This window comes from Mustelus asterias, unplaced genomic scaffold (genome assembly GCF_964213995.1).
Source record: "Mustelus asterias unplaced genomic scaffold, sMusAst1.hap1.1 HAP1_SCAFFOLD_315, whole genome shotgun sequence".
Taxonomy (NCBI): domain Eukaryota; kingdom Metazoa; phylum Chordata; class Chondrichthyes; order Carcharhiniformes; family Triakidae; genus Mustelus; species Mustelus asterias.
In genome coordinates this window covers 251,851-271,587 of record NW_027590278.1, presented here as the reverse complement: position 1 = coordinate 271,587, position 19,737 = coordinate 251,851, and the positions used below count along the sequence as shown (strand labels likewise).

Below are 19,737 nucleotides of genomic sequence, written 5' to 3'. Positions count from 1 at the left end.
GTCCTAAAGAGTGAGTACAAAGAGCTTGGAAGGAAGTTAAAAAGCAGGACCCCGAGGGGAGTAATCTCAGGATTGCTACCTGAGCCACATGCCAGTGAGGGCAGGAGTAGGATGCTTGGGCGGATAAACACATGGCTGACGAACTGGTGCAGGGGGCAGGGTTTCCAATTCTTGGATCATTGGGACCTCTTTTGGGGCAGGTGGGACCTGTACAAGAGAGACGGGTTACACCTAAACTACAAGGGGACCAATATACTTGCAGGGAGATTTGCTAGTGTTATTGGGGAGCGTTTAAACTAGATTTGCAGGGGGGTGGGAACCAGAGTGCCAGAGCAGATAGTGGAGCAGGGGTAAAAAGACAGGTTAGTTCAAGCAAAATCACAAATGGAAGGGTAGGGTGTGGTGGAAATAATTTTTTGAGGTGTGTCTATTTCAATGCCAGGAGTATTGTGGGGAAGGCAGATGAGCTGAAGGCGTGGATAGACACGTGGAAATATGACATTATAGCCATTAGTGAAACTTGGCTACAGGAGGGGCAGGACTGGCAGCTCAATGTTCCAGGGTTCCAATGTTTCAGGCGGGATAGAGGCAGAGGGATAAAAGGTGGGGGGGGGGTGGCATTGTTGGTCAGGGAAAATGTTACAGCGGTACTCAGGCAGGATAGGTTAGGGAGCTTGTCTACAGAGGCCCTATGGGTGGAGCTGAGAAACAGGAAAGGTATGACCACATTAATGGGGTGGTATTATAGACCACCCAATAGTCAGCGAGAATTGGAGGAGCAAATCAGCGGAGAGATAGCTGACAACTGCAAGAAACACAAAGTTGTGATAGTAGGGGATTTTAATTTTCCACATATAGATTGGGACTCGCATGCTGTTAAAGGTTTAGATGGGGTAGAGTTTGTAAAATGTGTTCAGGAGAATTTTCTACATCAGTATATAGAGGTGCCAACTAGAGAGGATGCGATATTGGATCTCCTATTGGGAAATGAGTTCGGGCAGGTGATGGATGTGAGTGTGAGGGAACACTTTGGATCCAGTGATCATAATGCCATTAGTTTCAACCTGATCGTGGATAAGGATAGATCTGGTCCTCGGGTTGAAGTTCTGAACTGGAAAAAGGCCAAATTTGATGAAATGAGAAGGGATCTGGGAAGTGTGGATTGGCACAGGCTGTTCTCTGGTAAGGATGGAAATGGAAAGTGGGAGGCCTTAAAAGGAGAACTTTTGAGAGTGCAGAGTTTGTATGTTCCTGTCAGGATTAAAGGCAAAGTAAATAGGAATAAGGAACCTTGGTTCTCAAGGGAGATTGTAACACTGATTAAGAGGAAGAGAGAGTTGTATGAAATGTACAGGCAGCAAGGAACACATCAGGTGCTTGAGGAGTATAAAAAGTGCAAGAAGCTACTTAAGAGGGAAATCAGGAGGGCTAAAAGAAGACATGAGGTTGCTTTGGCAGACAGAGTGAAGGAAAATCCAAAGAGCTTCCATAGGTATGTTAGGAGCAAAAGGATAGTGAGGGATAAAATTGGTCCTCTTGAAGACCAGAGTGGTAGACTGTGTATGGAACCAAAAGAGATGGGGGAGATACTAAATGGTTTTTTTGCATCCGTATTTACTGAGGAAACGGGCATGGAGTCTACGGAAATAGGGCAAACAGGAAGGGAGGTCATGGAACCTTTACAGATTAAAGGGGAGGAGGTGCTCGCTGTCTTGAGGCAAATCAGAGTGGATAAATCCCCAGGACCGGACAGGGTATTCCCACGGACCTTGAGGGGAGCTCGTGTTGAACTTGCAGGGGCCCTGGCAGACATATTTAAAATGTCAGTATTCACGGGGGAGGTGCCGGATGATTGGAGGGTGGCTCATGTTGTTCCGTTGTTTAAAAAAGGTTCCAAAAGAAATCCGGGAAATTATCGGCCAGTAAGTTTGACGTCGGTGGTGGGCAAGTTATTGGAAGGTGTGTTACGGGATAGGATCTACAAATATTTGGATAGACAGGGACTTATTAGGGAGAGTCAACATGGCTTTGTGCGTGGTAGGTCATGTTTGACCAATCTATTAGAGTTTTTCGAAGAGGTTACCAGGAAAGTGGATGAAGGGAAGGCGGTGGATGTTGTCTACCTGGATTTCAGCAAGGCCTTTGACAAGGTCCCTCATGGGAGGTTAGTTAGGAAGGTTCAGTCACTGGGTATACATGGGGAGGTAGTAAATTGGATAAGACACTGGCTCAATGGAAGAAGCCAGAGAGTGGTTGTGGAGGATTGCTTCTCTGAGTGGAGGCCTGTGACTAGTGGTGTGCCGCAGGGATCGGTGTTGGGTCCATTGTTGTTTGTCATCTATATCAATGATCTGGATGATAATGTGGTCAATTGGATCAGCAAGTTTGCTGATGATACAAAGATTGGAGGTGTAGTGGACAGTGAGGAAGGTTTTCAAAGCTTGCAGAGGGATTTGGACCAACTAGAAAAATGGGCTGAAAAATGGCAAATGGAATTTAACGCAGACAAGTGTGAGATATTGCAGTTTGGAAGGACAAATCAAAGTAGAACGTACAGGGTAAATGGTAGGACTCTGAAGAGTGCAGTTGAACAGAGGGATCTGGGAATACAGGTACAGAATTCCCTAAAAGTGACGTCACAGGGGGACAGGGTCGTAAAGAGTGCCTTTGGTACATTGGCCTTTATAAATCGGAGTATCGAGTATAAAAGCTGGAGTGTTATGGTCAGGTTATATAAGGCATTGGTGAGGCCGAATTTGGAGTATTGTGTACAGTTTTGGTCACCTAGTTACAGGAAGGATGTAAATAAGATCGGGTGGATGGAGCTATTACAAGGGGGCATAACTATAGGGTTCGTGGTGGGAGATACAGGACGGATATCAGAGGTAGGTTCTTTACGCAGAGAGTGGTTGGGGTGTGGAATGGACTGCCTGCAGTGATAGTGGAGTCAGACACTTTAGAAACATTTAAGCGGTTATTGGATAGGCACATGGAGCACACCAGGATGATAGGGAGTGGGATAGCTTGATCTTGGTTTCAGATAAAGCTCGGCACAACATCGTGGGCCGAAGGGCCTGTTCTGTGCTGTACTGTTCTATGTTCTATGTTCTATGAAAGAGTGCAGAGAAGGTTCACAAGGATGTTGCCGGGACTTGAGAAGCTGAGTTACAGAGAGAGATTGAATAGGTTGGGACTTTATTCCCTGGAGCGTAGAAGATTGAGGGGAGATTTGATAGAGGTGTATAAGATTTTGATGGGTATAGATAGAGTGAATGCAAGCAGGCAATTTCCGCTGAGGCTGGGGGAGAAAAAAAACAGAGGGCATGGGTTAAGGGTGAAAGGAGAAAAGTTTAAAGGGAATATTAGCGGGAGCTTCTTCACGCAGAGAGTGGTGGGAGTGTGGAATGAGCTGCCAGATAAAGTGGTAAATGCGGGGTCACTTTTAACATTTAAGAAAAACTTGGACGGGTTCATGGATGAGAGGGGTGTGGAGGGATATGGTCCAAGTGCAGGTCAGTGGGACTAGGCATAAAATGGTTCGGCACAGACAAGAAGGGCCAAAAGGCCTGTTTCTGAGCTGTAATTTTCTTTGGTTCTATGGTTCTAATGGAGAGGGATAGGGCCGTACGGCAGGGCATAGTTTACAATTGGGGGAGAGGTAATTATGATGCAATCAGGCGGGAATTCGGAAGCATAGGATGGGAACAAAAATTGTCAGGCAAAGGCACTAATGATAAGACGAACTTTTTCAAGGAACAAATACTGTGTGTCCTTGATAGGTATGTCCCTGCCAGGCAGAGAGGAAATGGCTGAGGGAACCATGGTTCACAAAAGAGGTGGAATGTCTTGTCAAGAGGAAGAAGGAAGCGTATGATAGGTTGAGAAAACAAGGTTCAGTTGGCTCGATGGAGGGTTACAAGTTAGCAAGAAATGAGCTGGAAAAGGGGCTTAGGAGAGCTAGGAAGGGGCATGAGAAGTCCTTGGCGGGTCGGATCAAGGAAAACCCCAAGGCTTTTTACTCTTATGTGAGGAATAAAAGAATGACCAGGGTGAGGCTGGGGCCGGTCAAGGACGGCAGTGGGAATTTGTGCATGGAGTCAGAAGAGATAGGAGAGGTGATGAATGAATACTTTTCTTCGGTGTTCACCAAGGAGAGGGGCCATGTTTTTGAGGAAGAGATGGTGTCACAGGCTGATAGGCTGGAGGAAATAGATGTTCGGAGGGAAGATGCACTCGCAATTTTGAATAAACTGAAAGTTGATAAGTCCCCTGGGCCTAATGAAATATATCCTAGGATTCTTTGGGAGGCAAGGGATGAGATAGCAGAGCCTTTGGCATTGATCTTTGCGTCCTCACTGTCTACGGTGGTGGTGCCAGAGGACTGGAGAATGGCGAATGTGGTTCCTCTGTTTAAGAAAGGGAACAGAAATGACCCTGGTAATTATAGGCCGGTTAGTCTTACTTCGGTGGTCGGTAAGTTGATGGAAAAGGTCCTTAGGGATAGGATTTACGACCATTTAGACAGATGCAGCTTAATCCGGGTTAGTCAGCACGGATTTGTGAAGGGCAAGTCTTGCCTCACAAATTTGATGGAATTTTTTGAGGAGGTAACTAAGTGTGTAGATGAAGGTAGTGCAGTTGATGTCATATACATGGATTTTAGTAAGGCATTTGATAAAGTCCCCCACGGTCGGCTTATGAAGAAAGAAAGGATGTGTGGGATAGAGGGAAGTTTGGCTGATTGGATAGGTAACTGGCTATCTAACAGAAGACAGAGGGTGGTGGTGGATGGAAAATTTTCGGACTGGAAACCGGTTACCAGCAGAGTGCCACAGGGATCAGTGCTTGGTCCTCTGCTCTTTGTAATTTTTATAAATGACTTGGAGGAGGGGGCTGAAGGGTGGATCAGTAAATTTGCTGATGACACCAAGATTGGTGGAGTAGTGGATGAGGTGGAGGGCTGTTGTAGGCTGCAAAGAGATACAGATAGGATGCAGAGCTGGGCTGAAAAATGGCAAATGGAGTTTAACCCTGACAAATGTGAGGTGATTCATTTTGGTAGGACAAATTTAAATGTGGATTACAGGGTCAAAGGTCGGGTTCTGAAGAATGTGGAGGAACAGAGAGATCTTGGGGTTCATATCCATAGATCTCTGAAGGTTGCCACTCAAGTGGATAGAGCCGTGAAGAAGGCCTATAGTGTGTTGGCGTTCATTAACAGGGGGTTTGAATTTAAGAGCCGTGGGGTTATGCTGCAACTGTACAGGACCTTGGTGAGACCACATTTGGAATATTGTGTGCAGTTCTGGTCACCTCACTATAAGAAGGATGTGGAAGCGCTGGAAAGAGTGCAAAGCGATTTACCAGGATGCTGCCTGGTTTGGAGGGTAGGTTTTATGAGGAAAGGTTGAGGGAGCTGGGGCTGTTCTCTCTGGAGCGGAGGAGATTGAGAGGAGACTTGATAGAGGTTTATAAGATGATGAGGGGGATAGATAGAGTGAACGTTCAAAGACTATTTCCTCGGGTGAAGGGAGCGGTAACTAGGGGGCATAACTATATGGTTCATGGTGGGAGATATAGGAAGGATGTCCGAGGTAGGTTTTTTACTCAGAGAGTGGTTGGGGTGTGGAATGGACTGCCTGCAGTGATAGTGGAGGCAGAAACTTTAGGAACATTTAAGAAGCTATTAGACAGGCACATGGAGTACGTCGGGATGATAGGGAGGAAATAGCTTGATCTGGGTTTCAGACAAAGCTCGGCACAACATCGTGGGCCGAAGGGCATGTTCTGTGCTGTACTGTTCTATGTTCTATGTATAACCCATCCCTCCACTTCCTCATCCAGATCATTTATGAAAATGACAAACAGCAAGGGTCCCAGAACAGATCCCTGGGGCACACCACTGGTGACCCCGACCTACATTTAGAAAAAGAACCATCGATACCCACTCTCTGCCTCCTTTGGGCAAGCCAGTTCAGGATCCACAAGGCAGCAGCCCCTTGGATCCCATGCCCTCTCACTTTTTCTCGAAGCCTTGCATGGGGGACCTTATCGAACGCCTTGCTAAAATCCATATAAACCACATCTACCGCTTTCCCTTCGTCAATGTGTTTAGTCACATTTTCGAAGAACTCCACCAGGCTTGTAAGGCACGATCTACCTTTGACAAAGCCGTGCTGAGTATTCTTGAGCATACTAAACCTCTCTAAATGCCCATAAATCCTTCCCCTCAGGACTTTCTCCATCAGCTTACCAACCACTGAGGTTAGACTCACCGGTCGGTAATTACCTGGGCTATTCCTATTCCCTTCTTGAAAATAGGAACCACATCCGCAATCCTCCAATCCTCCGGCACCTCTCCCGTCTCCATCAACGACGCAAAGATCATTGCCAGAGGTTCTGCAATCTCTTCCCTCGCCTCCCACAGTAACCTGGGGTACATCCCATCCGGACCCGGCGACTTATCTATCTTGATGCCATTCAAAGATTCCAGCACAACCTCTTTGTTAAATTCCACATACTCAATCTTTTCAGTCCACCACAAGCCCGCAGTACATCCACCCAGGTCCTTCTCCTCTGTGAAAACCGAGGCAAAATACTCATTAAGCACCTCTGCCATTTCTACTGGTTCCGTACAGACTTTCCCGCCTTCACCTTTTATAGGCCCTATTCCTTCACTTCTCATCCTTTTACTTTTCACATATTTATAGAACGCCTTAGGGTTCTCCTTGATCCTACGTGCCAAGGCCTTCTCGTGACCCCTTCTGGCTCTCCTAATTTCCTTCTTTAGTCCCTTCCTACAAGCCGTATACTCTTCTAGATCCCTATCTTCACCAAGCTCTCTGAACCTTTTGTACGCTTTCCTTTTCTTCTCGACTAGGTCCCGCACAGCTTTCGTGCACCACGGTTCCTTTAACCTACCAACACCTCCCTGATAGTATCATCAGAAATAGCCTGCACGGCTTTGTCCAAGGCAGATCATGCCTTACGAGCCTAATTGAATGTTTTGAAGATGTAACTAGGCACATAGACGAGGGAAGAGCGGTAGATGTAGTTTATATGGATTTCTGCAAGGCCTTTGATAAGAACAAGATCAAAGAACAAAGAACAATACAGCACAGGAACAAGCCCTTCGGCCCTCCAAGCCTGCGCCATGCAAGGTGCCCCATGCAAGGCTCATTGAGAAAGTGAAGGGGCATGGGATACACGGGGACATTGCCTTGTGGATTCAGAACTGGCTTGCCCACAGAATAACAACACCAGGTTAAAGTCCAACAGGTTTATTTGGTAGCAAAAGCCACACAAGCTTTCGGAGCTGCAAGCCCCTTCTTCAGGTGAGTGGGAATTCCCACTCACCTGAAGAAGGGGCTTAGAGCTCCGAAAGCTTGTGTGGCTTTTGCTACCAAATAAACCTGTTGGACTTTAACCTGGTGTTGTTAAACTTCTTACTGTGTTTACCCCAGTCCAACGCCGGCATCTCCACATCTTGCCCACAGAAAGCAAAGAGTGGTTGTAGATGGGTCTTTTTCAGCATGGAGGTCGGTCACCAGTGGAGTGCCCAGGGATCTGTTCTGGGACCCTTGCTCTTTGTGATTTTTATAAATGACCTGGATGAGGAAGTGGAAGGATGGGTTGGCAAGTTTGCTGATGACACAAAGGTTGGTGGGGTTGTGGATAGTGTAGAGCGGTGTCAGCAGTTCCAACGAGACATAGATAAGATCCAAGACTGGGCGGAGAAGTGGCAGATGGATTTCAACCCAGATAAGTGTGTGGTGGTTCATTTTGGCAGGTCGAATAGGATGAAAGAATATAATATTAAGGGTAAGACGCTTGGCAGTGTGGAAGATCAGAAGGAGCTTGGGGTCGGTTCATCGGACGCTCAAAGCAGCGTCGCAGGTGAAGGCTGTGGTTAAGAAGGCGTATGGAATACTGGCCTTCATCAATAGAGGAATTGAGTTTAGAAATCGGGAGATTATGCTGCAGCTGTATAGGACCCTGGTCAGACCCCACCTGGAGTACTGTGCCCAGTTCTGGTCGCCTCATTACAGAAAGGATGTGGAAGCCATAGAAAGGGTGCAGAGGAAATTTACAAGGATGTTGCCTGGATTAGGTGGCATGCCTTATGAGGATAGGTTGAGAGAGCTAGGTCTTTTCTCCTTGGAGAGGCGAAGGATGAGAGGTGACCTGATAGAGGTGTATAAGATGTTGAGGAGTATTGATAGAGTGGATTTTCAGAGGCTTTTACCCAGGGCTGAAATGGTTGCCACAAGAGGTCACAGGTTTAGGGTGCTGGGGAGCAGGTATAGAGGAGATGTTCGGGGCAAGTTTTTCACTCAGAGGGTGGTGGGTGCGTGGAATCGGCTGCCGGTAGTGGTGGTGGAGGCGGATTCGATAGGGTCTTTTAAGAGACTTTTGGATAATTCATGGAAGTTAGTAAGATAGAGGGTTATAGGTAAGCCTAGTAGGTAGGGACATGTTCGGCACAACTTGTGGGCCGAAGGGCCTGTTTGTGCTGTAGCTTTTCTATGTTCCATAAGAGACTACTATGTAAAGTTAAAACACATGGGAATGCAGGTAATGTCTTGAGATGGATAGAAAGCTGGTTAGCAGATGGGAAGCAAAGTGTTGGCATAAATGGGTCTTTTTCTGATTGGCAGTCAGTGACTAGTGGGGTTCCACAGGGATCTTTGCTCAGACCCTAACTGTTCACATTATATATGAATGAATACTTTGCGTCGGTATTCACAAAGGTGAAGGATGTGTTGACTGTGAGTATCTCAGAGGGGAGTGTTGAACCGTTAGAGAAAATCTCCATTACAAGGGAGGAAGTGTTAGGTTTTTTAGGGAATATAAAGACTGACAAATCCCCAGGGCCTGATGGAATCTATCCAAGGCTGCTCAGGGAGACGAGAGATGCAATCGCTGGGCCTCTGACACAAATCTTTGTCTCGTCACTGGACACAGGTGAGGTCCCAGAGGATTGGAGGATAGCTAATGTGGTCCCGTTATTTAAGAAGGGTAGGAAGGATAACCCGGGAAATTATAGGTCGGTGAGCTTGACGTCCGTGGCAGGGAAGTTGTTGGAGAGGATTCTTAGAGATAGGATGTATGCGCATTTAGAAAGGAATAAACTCATTAACGATAGTCAGCATGGTTTTGTGAGAGGGAGGTCATGCCTCACTAACCTGGCGGAGTTTTTTTGAAGAAGTGACTGGAATGGTTGACGAGGGAAGGGCCGTGGATGTCGTCGATATGGACTTTAGTAAAGCATTTGACAAAGTCCCTCATGGTAAGTTGGTGTAAGAGGTTGGATCTCATGGGATAAAGGGGGAGGTGGCTAGATGGGTGGAGAACTGGCTTGGTCACAGAAGACAGAGGGTGGTAATGGAAGGGTCTTTTTCCGGCTGGATGCCTGTGACTAGTGGTGTTCCGCAGGGCTCTGTATTGGGACCTCTGCTGTTTGTGATTTATATAAACGATCTGGAAGGTGTAACTGGGGTGATCAGTAAGTTTGCAGACAACACGAAATTGGCTGGACTTGCAGATAGTGAGGAACATTGTCAGAGGCTACAGATGGATATAGATAGGCTGGAAATTTGGGCAAAGAAATGGCAGATGGAGTTCAATCCAGATAAATGCGAAGTGATGCATTTTGGTAGAGTTAATGTAGTGGGGAGCTATACGATAAATGGCAGAACCATAAAGGGTGTAGATCCGCAGAGGGACCTGGGTGTGCAAGTCCACAGATCCTTGAAAGTGACGTCACAGGTGGAGAAGGTGGTGAAGAAGGCATATGGCATGCTTGCCTTTATAGGACGGGGCATAGAGTATAAAAGTTGGGGTCTGATGTTGCAGATGTATAGAACATTGGTTCGGCCGCATTTGGAATACTGCGTCCAGTTCTGGTCGCCACACTACCAGAAGGACATGGAGGCTTTAGCGAGTGCAGAGGAGGTTTACCAGGATGTTGCCTGGTATGGAGGGGCTTAGTTATGAGGAGAGATTGGGGAAACTGGGGTTGTTCTCACTGGAAAGACGGAGGATGAGGGGAGACCTAATAGAGGTGTATAAAATTATGAAAGGCATAGATAGGGTGAACGATGGGAAGCTTTTTCCCAGGTCGGTGGTGACGTTCACGAGAGGTCATAGGTTCAAGGTGAAGGGGGGGAGGTTTAACACAGATATCAGAAGGACATATTTTACACAGAGGGTGGTGGGGGCCTGGAATGCGCTGCCAGGCAAGGTGGTGGAGGCGGACACACTGGGAACATTTAAGACTTATCTGGATAGCCACATGAACAGAGTGGGAATGGAGGGATACAAAAGAATGGTCTAGTTTGGACCAGGGAGCGGCGCGGGCTTGGAGGGCCAAAGGGCCTGTTCCTGTATTGTATTGTTCTTATTGTTGTGCTGTATTGTTCTTTGTTCTTTGTTCTTCATGATTTGGAAGAGGGAACTGAATGTATTATCTCCAAATTTGCAGATGATACAAAGTTGGGTGGGAGGGTGAGCTGTGAGGAGGATGCAGAGATGCTTCAGCATGATTAGGACAGGCTGAGTGTGTGGGTATCTGCATGGCAGATGCAGTATAATGTGGATAAATGTGAGGTTATCCACTTTGGTAGCAATAATAGGAAGACAGATTATTACTTGAATGGGTGTAAATTGAGAGAGGTGGATACTCAGCGAGACCTTGGAGTCCTCATGCATCAGTCGCTGAAAGTAAGCGCGCAGGTACAGCAGGCAGCAAAGAAGGCAAAGAGAGGATTTGAGTACAGGGATAGGGATGTTTTGCTGCAATTGTATAGGGCGTTGGTGAGGCCACATCTGGAGTATTGTGTACAGTTTTGGTGTCCTTATCTGAGGAAGGATGTCCTTGCTATAGAGGGAGTGCAGCGAAGGTTTACCAGGCTGATTCCTGGGGTGGCAGGTCTGTCATGTGAGGTGAGTCAGTTAGAATTATATTCGCTGGAGTTCAGAAGAGTGAGAGCGGATCTCATAGAAACTTATAAAATTCTAACAGGGTTAGACAGGGTAGATTCAGAAAGAATGTTCCCAATGGTGGGGGAGTCCAGAACTAAAGGTCATAGTTTGATCTTTTAGAACTGAGGAGAGGAGAAATTTCTTCACCCAGAGGGTGGTGAATGTGTGGAATTCACTCCCACAGAAAGTAGTTGAAGCCAAAACGTTGTCTGATTTCAAGAAGAAATTCAATATAGCTCTTGGGGCTAAAGGGATCAAGGGATGTGGGGGGAAAGGGGAGATCAGGATATTGAATTTGATGATCAAAATGAATGGCGGAGCAGGCTCGAAGGGCCGAATGGCCTCCTCATGCTTCTAGTTTCTATGTTTCTCAAGGGAAACGAGGGATTGGCAATAAATGCTGGAAAAAAGCCAGCAATATCCACATCCTGTGAATGAATTTTTCATCGAATCATAGAATCCCAACAGTGCAGAAGGAGGCCATTCGGCCCATCGAGTCTGCACCGACCACAATCCCACCCAGGCCCTACCCCCACATCTTTTACCCGTTAATCCCTCTAACCTACGCATCTCAGGACTCTAAGGGGCAATTTTTAACCTGGCCAATCAACCTAACTCGCACATGAGAAGGCCTTGGCGGGTAAGATTAAGGAGAATCCCAAGGCTTTCTACAAATATGTCAAGAGTAAAAGGATGAGATGTGAAGGCATAGGACCCTTAAAAGGTGAAGGGGGAAAAGTTTGTGCGGAACCGTTAGAAATGGCGGAGGTGCTTAATGAATACTTTACCTCGGTATTCACGGTGGAAAGGGATCTGGGTGGTTGTACTGCTGGTTTGCGGTGGACAGAAAGGATCGAGCATGTGGACATAAAGAAAGAGGATGTGTTGGAACTATTGAATGGCATCAAGGTTGGTAAGTCGCCGGGACCGGATGGGATGTACCCCAGGTTACTGTGGGAGGCGAGGGAGGAGATTGCGGAGCCTTTGGCGATGATCTTTGCATCGTCGATGGAGACGGGAGAGGTTCCGGAGGATTGGAGGATTGCAGATGTGGTCCCTATATTCAAGAAAGGGAACAGGGACAGCCCGGGAAATTACCGACCGGTGAGTCTAACCTCAGTGGTTGGTAAGTTGATGGAGAGGATCCTGAGAGACAGGATTTATGATCATCTAGAGAAGTTTAGTATGATCAAAAGTAGTCAGCACGGCTTTGTCAAGGGCAGGTCGTGCCTTACGAGCCTGGTTGAGTTCTTTGAAAATGTGACCAAACACATTGACGAAGGAAGAGCGGTGGATGTGGTCTATATGGACTTCAGCAAGGCGTTCGATAAGGTCCCCCATGCAAGACTTCTTGAGAAAGTGAGAGGGCATGGGATCCAAGGGGCTGTTGCCTTGTGGATCCAGAACTGGCTTGCCTGCAGAAGGCAGAGAGTGGCTGTGGAGGGGTCTTTCTCTGCATGGAGGTCAGTGACCAGTGGAGTGCCCCAGGGATCTGTTCTGGGACCCTTGCTGTTTGTCATTTTCATAAATGACCTGGATGAGGAAGTGGAGGGATGGGTTGGTAAGTTTGCTGACGACACCAAGGTAGGTGGTGTTGTGGATAGTTTGGAGGGATGTCAGAAGTTGCAGCGAGACATAGATAGAATGCAAGACTGGGCGGAGAAGTGGCAGATGGACTTCAACCCGGATAAGTGTGTAGTGATCCATTTTGGCAGATCCAATGGGATGAAGCAGCAGTATAATATGAAGGGTACCATTCTTAGCAGTGTAGAGGATCAGAAGGACCTTGGGGTCCGGGTCCATAGGACTCTTAAATCGGCCTCGCAGGTGGAGGATGCGGTCAAGAAGGCGTACGGCGTACTGGCCTTCATTAATCGAGGGATTGAGTTTAGGAGTCGGGAGATAATGCTGCAGCTTTATAGGACCCTGGTTAGACCCCACTTGGAGTACTGCGCGCAGTTCTGGTCACCTCATTACAGGAAAGATGTTGAAGCCATTGAAAGGGTGCAGAGGAGATTTACAAGGATGTTGCCTGGATTGGGGGGCATGCCTTATGAGGATAGGTTGAGGGAGCTTGGTCTCTTCTCCCTGGAGAGACGAAGGATGAGAGGTGACCTGATAGAGGTTTACAAGATGTTGAGAGGTCTGGATAGGGTAGACTCTCAGAGGCTATTTCCAAGGGCTGAAATGGTTGCTACGAGAGGACACAGGTTTAAGGTGCTGGGGGGTAGGTACAGAGGAGATGTCAGGGGTAAGTTTTTCACTCAGAGGGTGGTGGGTGAGTGGAATCGGCTGACGTCGGTGGTGGTGGAGGCAAACTCGTTGGGGTCTTTTAAGAGACTTCTGGATGAGTACATGGGATTTAATGGGATTGAGGGCTATAGATAGGCCTAGAGGTGGGGATGTGATCGGCGCAACTTGTGGGCCGAAGGGCCTGTTTGTGCTGTGGCTTTCTATGTTCTATGTTCTATGTTCTATCTTTGGACTGTGGGAGGAAACTGGAGCACCCTGAGGAAACCCACGCAGACACGAGGAGAATGTGCAAACTCCACACAGACAGTGACCCGAGCCGGAAATCGAACCTGGGACCCTGGAGCTGTGAAGCAGCAGTGCTAACCACTGTGCTACCGTGCCGCCCACCAGCTCTGGCAGTAGTGATAACTGGTTTGAATCTCAATGGATGAACTCTCCACTTGTGAAGGTGCGTCAGTGCAGAAACGTCTCCAGTTCCCATTGGAATCACACTTGACTCTTCCTCGGATAGTTTGCTGCTACATTTCTTTTATCTGGAGCAATATCACTGACAGGCATATTAGGGGCAGACTGTCCCACTGGACCGGTCTGCCATTCTCTCCTTCTCAAATAGTTCAGTTTTCCTTTACCCTCTTTCCTTGGGCCACTGTTCCATATGAAGCTGGGCCTGTTCTGGCCACAGCCAGGGATCCAATTCAGACCAACACCAAAACACTTCATGTATTCCAAATCATCCCCTCAAATGTTTAACCAATCTATTAGAGTTTTTCGAGGAGGTTACCAGGAAAGTGGATGAAGGGAAGGCAGTGGATGTTGTCTACATGGACTTCAGTAAGGCCTTTGACAAGGTCCCGCACGGCAGGTTAGTCAGGAAGGTTCAGTCGCGAGGTATACATGGAGAGGTAGTAAATTGGATTAGACACTGGCTCAATGGAAGAAGCCAGAGAGTGGTTGTGGAGGATTGCTTCTCTGAGTGGAGGCCTGTGACTCGTGGTGTGCCGCAGGGATCGGTGTTGGGTCCATTGTTGTTTGTCATCTATATCAATGATCCGGATGATAATGTGGTAAATTGGATCAGCAAGTTTGCTGATGATACAAAGATTAGAGGTGTAGTGGACAGTGAGGAAGGTTTTCAAAGCTTGCAGAGGGATTGTGCATGAGATGCAAAAACCCAGTCTGCAGGTGCAACAGGTGATCAAGAAGGCAAATGGGATGTTGGCCTATATCGCAAGGGGGATAGAATATAAAAGCAGAGATGTCTTGCTGCATCTGTACAGGGCATTGGTGAGGCCGCAGCTGGAATACTGTGTGCAGTATTGGTCCCCTTATTTGCGGAAGGATATATTGGCCTTGGAGGGAGTGCAGAGAAGGTTCACCAGGTTGATACCAGAGATGAGGGGTGTTGATTATGAGGAGAGACTGAGCAGATTGGGTTTGTACTCGTTGGAATTTAGAAGGCTGAGGGGGGATCTAATAGAGACCTATAAGATAATGAAGGGGCTGGATAGGGGAGAGGTGGAGAGATTCTTTCCACTTAGAAAGGAAACTAGAACTAGAGGGCACAGCCTCAAAATAAAGGGGGGTCAGTTTAGGACAGAGTTGAGGAGGAACTTCTTCTCTCAGAGGGTGGTGAATCTCTGGAATTCTCTGCCCACTGAAGTGGTGGAGGTTACCTCGTGTTTAAATATGTTTAAATCACGGATAGATGAATTCCTGATTGGTAAGGGGATTAGGGGTTATGGGGATCAGGCAGGTAAGTGGAACTGATCCACTTCAGATCAGCCATGATCTTATTGAATGGCGGGGCAGGCTCGAGGGGCTAGATGGCCTACTCCTGCTCCTACTTCTTATGTTCTTATGTTCTTATGATTTGGACCAGCTAGAAAAATGGGCTGAAAAATGGCAGATGGAATTTAATGCAGACAAGTGTGAGGTATTGCACTTTGGAAGGACAAATCAAGGTAGAACATACAAGGTAAATGGTAGGACACTGAAGAGTGAACAAAGAACAAAGAACAAAGAACAGTACAGCACAGGAAACAGGCCCTTCGGCCCTCCAAGCCTGTGCCGCTCCTTGGTCCAACTAGACCAATCGTTGGTCCCCACATTACAGGAAGGATGTGGAGGCTTTGGAGAGGGTGCAGAGGAGGTTTACCAGGATGTTGCCTGGTATGGAGGGGAGATCCTATGAGGAGAGGCTGAGGGATTTGGGATTGTTTTCGCTGGAAAGGCGGCGGCTAAGAGGGGATCTTATTGAAACATATAAGATGATTAGAGGTTTAGATAGGGTGGATAGTGATAGCCTTTTTCCTCTGATGGAGAAATCCAGCACGAGGGGGCATGGCTTTAAATTGAGGGGGGGTAGTTATAGAACCGATGTCAGGGGTAGGTTCTTTACCCAGAGGGTGGTGAGGGATTGGAATGCCCTGCCAGCATCAGTAGTAAATGCGCCTAGTTTGGGGGCGTTTAAGAGATCCGTAGATAGGTTCATGGACGAAAAGAAATTGGTTTAGGTTGGAGGGTCACAGTTTTTTTTTTAACTGGTCGGTGCAACATCGTGGGCCGAAGGGCCTGTTCTGCGCTGTAATGTTCTATGTTCTATGTTCTATGTTTGTATCCCTCCATTCCCAGGCTGCCCATGTGACTATCCAGGTAAGTCTTAAACGATGTCAGCGTGTCTGCCTCCACCACCCTACTTGGCAGCGCATTCCAGGCCCCCACCACCCTCTGTGTAAAAAACGTCCCTCTGATATCTGAGTTATACTTCGCCCCTCTCACCTTGAGCCCGTGACCTCTCGTGATCGTCACCTCCGACCTGGGAAAAAGCTTCCCACTGTTCACCCTATCTATACCCTTCATAATCTTGTACACCTCTATTAGATCTCCCCTCATTCTCCGTCTTCCCAAGGAGAACAACCCCAGTCTACCCAAGTGCAGTAGAACAGAGGGATCTGGGAATACAGATACATAATTCCCTAAAAGGGAATATGGGGGGAGGGCCTGGGTGGGATTGTAGTCGGTGCAGACTCGATGGGCCGAATGGCCTCTTCCTGCACTGTAGGGTTCCTATGATTTTCTATGATTTTCAATGATAAAAGTGGCGTCACAGGTGGATAGGGTTGTAAAGAGTGCTTTTGGTACATTGGCCTTTATAAACCAAAGTATTGAGTATAGGAGTTGGAATGTTATGGTGAGGTTGTACAAGGCATTGGTGAGGCCGAATTTAGAGTATTGTGTGCAGTTTTGGTCACCTAATTACAGGAAGGATATTAATAAGATTGAAAGAGTGCAGAGAAGGTTCACAAGGATGTTGCTGGGACTTGAGAAACTGAGTTACAGAGAAAGGTTGAATAGGTTGGGACTTTATACCTTGGAGCGTAGAAGAATGAGGGGAGATTTGATAGAGGTGTATAAGATTTTGATGGGTATAGATAGAGCGAATGCAAGCAGGCTTTTTCCACTGAGGCTAGGGGAGAAAAAAACCAGAGGACATGGGTTAAGGGTGAGGGGGGAAAAGTTTAAAGGGAATATTAGGGGGGGCTTCTTCACACAGAGAGTGGTGGGAGTTTGGAATGAGCTGCCAGATGAGGTGGTAAATGCGGGCTCACTTTTAACATTTAAGAAAAACTTGGACGGGTTCATGGATGAGAGGGGCGTGGAGGAATATGGTCCAGGTGCAGGTTAGTGGGACGAGGCACAAAAATGGTTTGGCACAGGCAAGAAGGGCCAAAAGGCCTGTTTCTGAGCTGTAATTTTCTATGGTTCTATGTCCTCTCTGTTTTTGTTGATGCTTTTTCTTTGTGTTCAGTCTAGCCTTCAACCTCCCTGCCAAATTCCTAAATACCCAGGATAATGAGCTTGAAGATATGGAATTCAGGGAGAGAGACTTTGAGGTTCTTGAGGAAAGTGACATAGGGAAGGTATTGGAGATCGTCATTTTCCAAAATTCTTTGAACTCTGGAATAGTTCCTACAGATTGGAGGGTAGCTAATGTAAGCCCGCTATTCAAAAAGGGAAGTAGAGAGAAAACAGGGAACTGTAGACCAGTGAGTCTAACGTCGGGACTGGGGAAGTTGCTCGATTCCATTATCAAGGATTTTATAACTCGACATTAGGAAGGCAGTGTTATAATCAGACAAAGTCAGCATGGATTTACAAAAGGGAAATCATGCTTGATGAATCTATTGGAATTTTTTGAGGATGTAACGAGTAAAGTTGACCGAGGAGAGCCAGTGGCTGTGGTCTATTTGTGTTTTCAGAAGATTTTCGACAAGGTTTCATAACAGACTATCAGATACTGGGATTGCCGTTAAGGGCCACGATTCTCCCATCTCACTGCGCATTATCTGCAATGATCTGTGTGCATTCTCTCCAAGGTCTCTGCACCTCTCAGTAAACGTCCATTAATTGTGTAATCCTCCACCTTGTAAATTTAACATTACAAATATAAATAACAGAATTCAATATGAAGTGTTGTTGGGTAAAGTGTGGAGTAGTTCTGAGTAACAACACTGCAATGTCAGGGCCTTTTTGTGTCAAAGGTCCACTCACCTGTAGGTTCAAAAAGCTGGAAATCATATGTTGAGTCATACAGTGAGGCTGGGCAGCGAGCTGGCAACACAGACTCCCATAGAGAGGTATCCAAAAAGAACAACTGTCTACAAAGGATAGAGAGAAAATCAATGACAGGAATATGGGGATGTAGGAGAATGAGGCAGCGAGAGAGAGAAAAATGGTGAGAGCAAGAACACAGAGGGAGACACAGCCAGAGACAGGGGAATGGTAAGGTGGAGATGGACAACGAGGAGAGAGCAAGGAGAATACATACCATTACCAATAGTAGTGAGACTCTGTGTCCAGGAACTACTGTGGATGGCTGAGAGAGAGAGGCTTGTCTGAGCCAAGAGATGATATTTTGGACCTCTGTAATTGAACAGAAACAAATCATAGAACATAGAACAGTACAGCACAGAACAGGCCCTTCGGCCCACAATGTTGTGCCGAGCTTTATCTGAAACCAAGATCAAGCTATCCCACTCCCTATCATCCTGATGTGCTCCATGTGCCTATCCAATAACCGCTTAAATGTTCCTAAAGTGTCTGACTCCACTATCACTGCAGGCAGTCCATTCCACACCCCAACCACTCTCTGCGTAAAGAACCTACCTCTGATATCCTTCCTATATCTCCCACCATGAACACTATAGTTATGCCCCCTTGCAATAGCTCCATCCACCCGAGGAAATAGTCTTTGAACGTTCACTCTATCTATCCCCTTCATCATTTTATAAACCTCTATTAAGTCTCCCCTCAGCCTCCTCCGCTCCAGAGAGAACAGCCCTAGCTCCCTCAACCTTTCCTCATAAGACCTACCCACCAAACCAGGCAGCATCCTGGTAAATCTCCTCTGCACTCTTTCCAGCGCTTCCACATCCTTCTTATAGTGAGGTGACCAGAACTGCACACAATATTCCAAATGTGGTCTCACCAAGGTCCTGTACAGTTGCAGCATAACCCCACGGCTCTTAAACTCCAACTCCCTGTTAATAAAAGCTAACACACTATAGGCCTTCTTCACAGCTCCATCCACTTGAGTGGCAACCTTTCGAGATCCGTGGATATGGACTCCAAGATCTCTCAGTTCCTCCACAGTCTTCAGAACCCTACCTTTGACCCTGTAATCCACATTTAAATTTGTCCTACCAAAATGAATCACCTCACATTTATCAGGGTTAAACTCCATTTGCCATTTTTCAGCCCAGCTTTGCATCCTATCTCTGTCTCTTTGCAGCCTACAACAGCCCTCCACCTCATCCACTACTCCACCAATCTTGGTGTCATCAGCAAATTTACTGATCCACCCTTCAGCCCCCTCCTCTAAGTCATTACTAAAAATCACAAAGAGCAGAGGACCAAGCACTGATCCCTGTGGCACTCCGCTAGCAACCTGCCTCCAGTCCGAAAATTTTCCATCTACCACCACCCTCTGTCTTCGATCAGATAGCCAGTTACCTATCCAATCGGCCAACTTTCCCTCTATCCCACACCTCCCTTACTTTCATCATAAGCCGACCATGGGGGACCTTATCAAACGCCTTACTAAAATCCATGTACATGACATCAACTGCCCTACCTTCATCAACACACTTAGTTACCTCCTCAAAAAATTCTATCAAATTTGTGAGGCACGACTTGCCCTTCACGAATCCGTGCTGACTATCCCGGATTAATCCGCATCTTTCTAAATGGTCATAAATCCCATCCCGAAGGACCTTTTCCATCAATTTACCAACCACCGAAGTAAGACTAACCGGTCTATAATTATCAGGGTCATTTCTATTCCCTTTCTTAAACAGAGGAACAACATTCGCCATTCTCCATTCCTCTGGCACCATCCCCGTGGACAGCTAGGACCCAAAGATCAAAGCCAAAGGCTCTGCAACCTCATCCCTTGCCTCCCAAAGAATCCTAGGATACATTTCATCAGGCCCAGGGGACTTA

At 47.0% G+C, this 19,737-nt stretch overlaps 1 protein-coding gene across 1 annotated transcript in view; it reads right to left on the bottom strand.

Annotated features, from left to right (window-relative positions):
* Positions 1-19,737, bottom strand: part of rtkna (rhotekin a) — a 412,303-nt gene that overhangs the window by 186,621 nt on the left and 205,945 nt on the right. Inside the window, exons 7-8 of the mRNA XM_078204370.1 lie at positions 18,065-18,159; positions 17,788-17,894 (exon numbers count right to left, since the gene is read on the bottom strand). Of these exons, the coding sequence (XP_078060496.1) occupies positions 17,788-17,894; positions 18,065-18,159 (202 nt within the window). The remainder of the gene's footprint in view (positions 1-17,787; positions 17,895-18,064; positions 18,160-19,737) is intronic.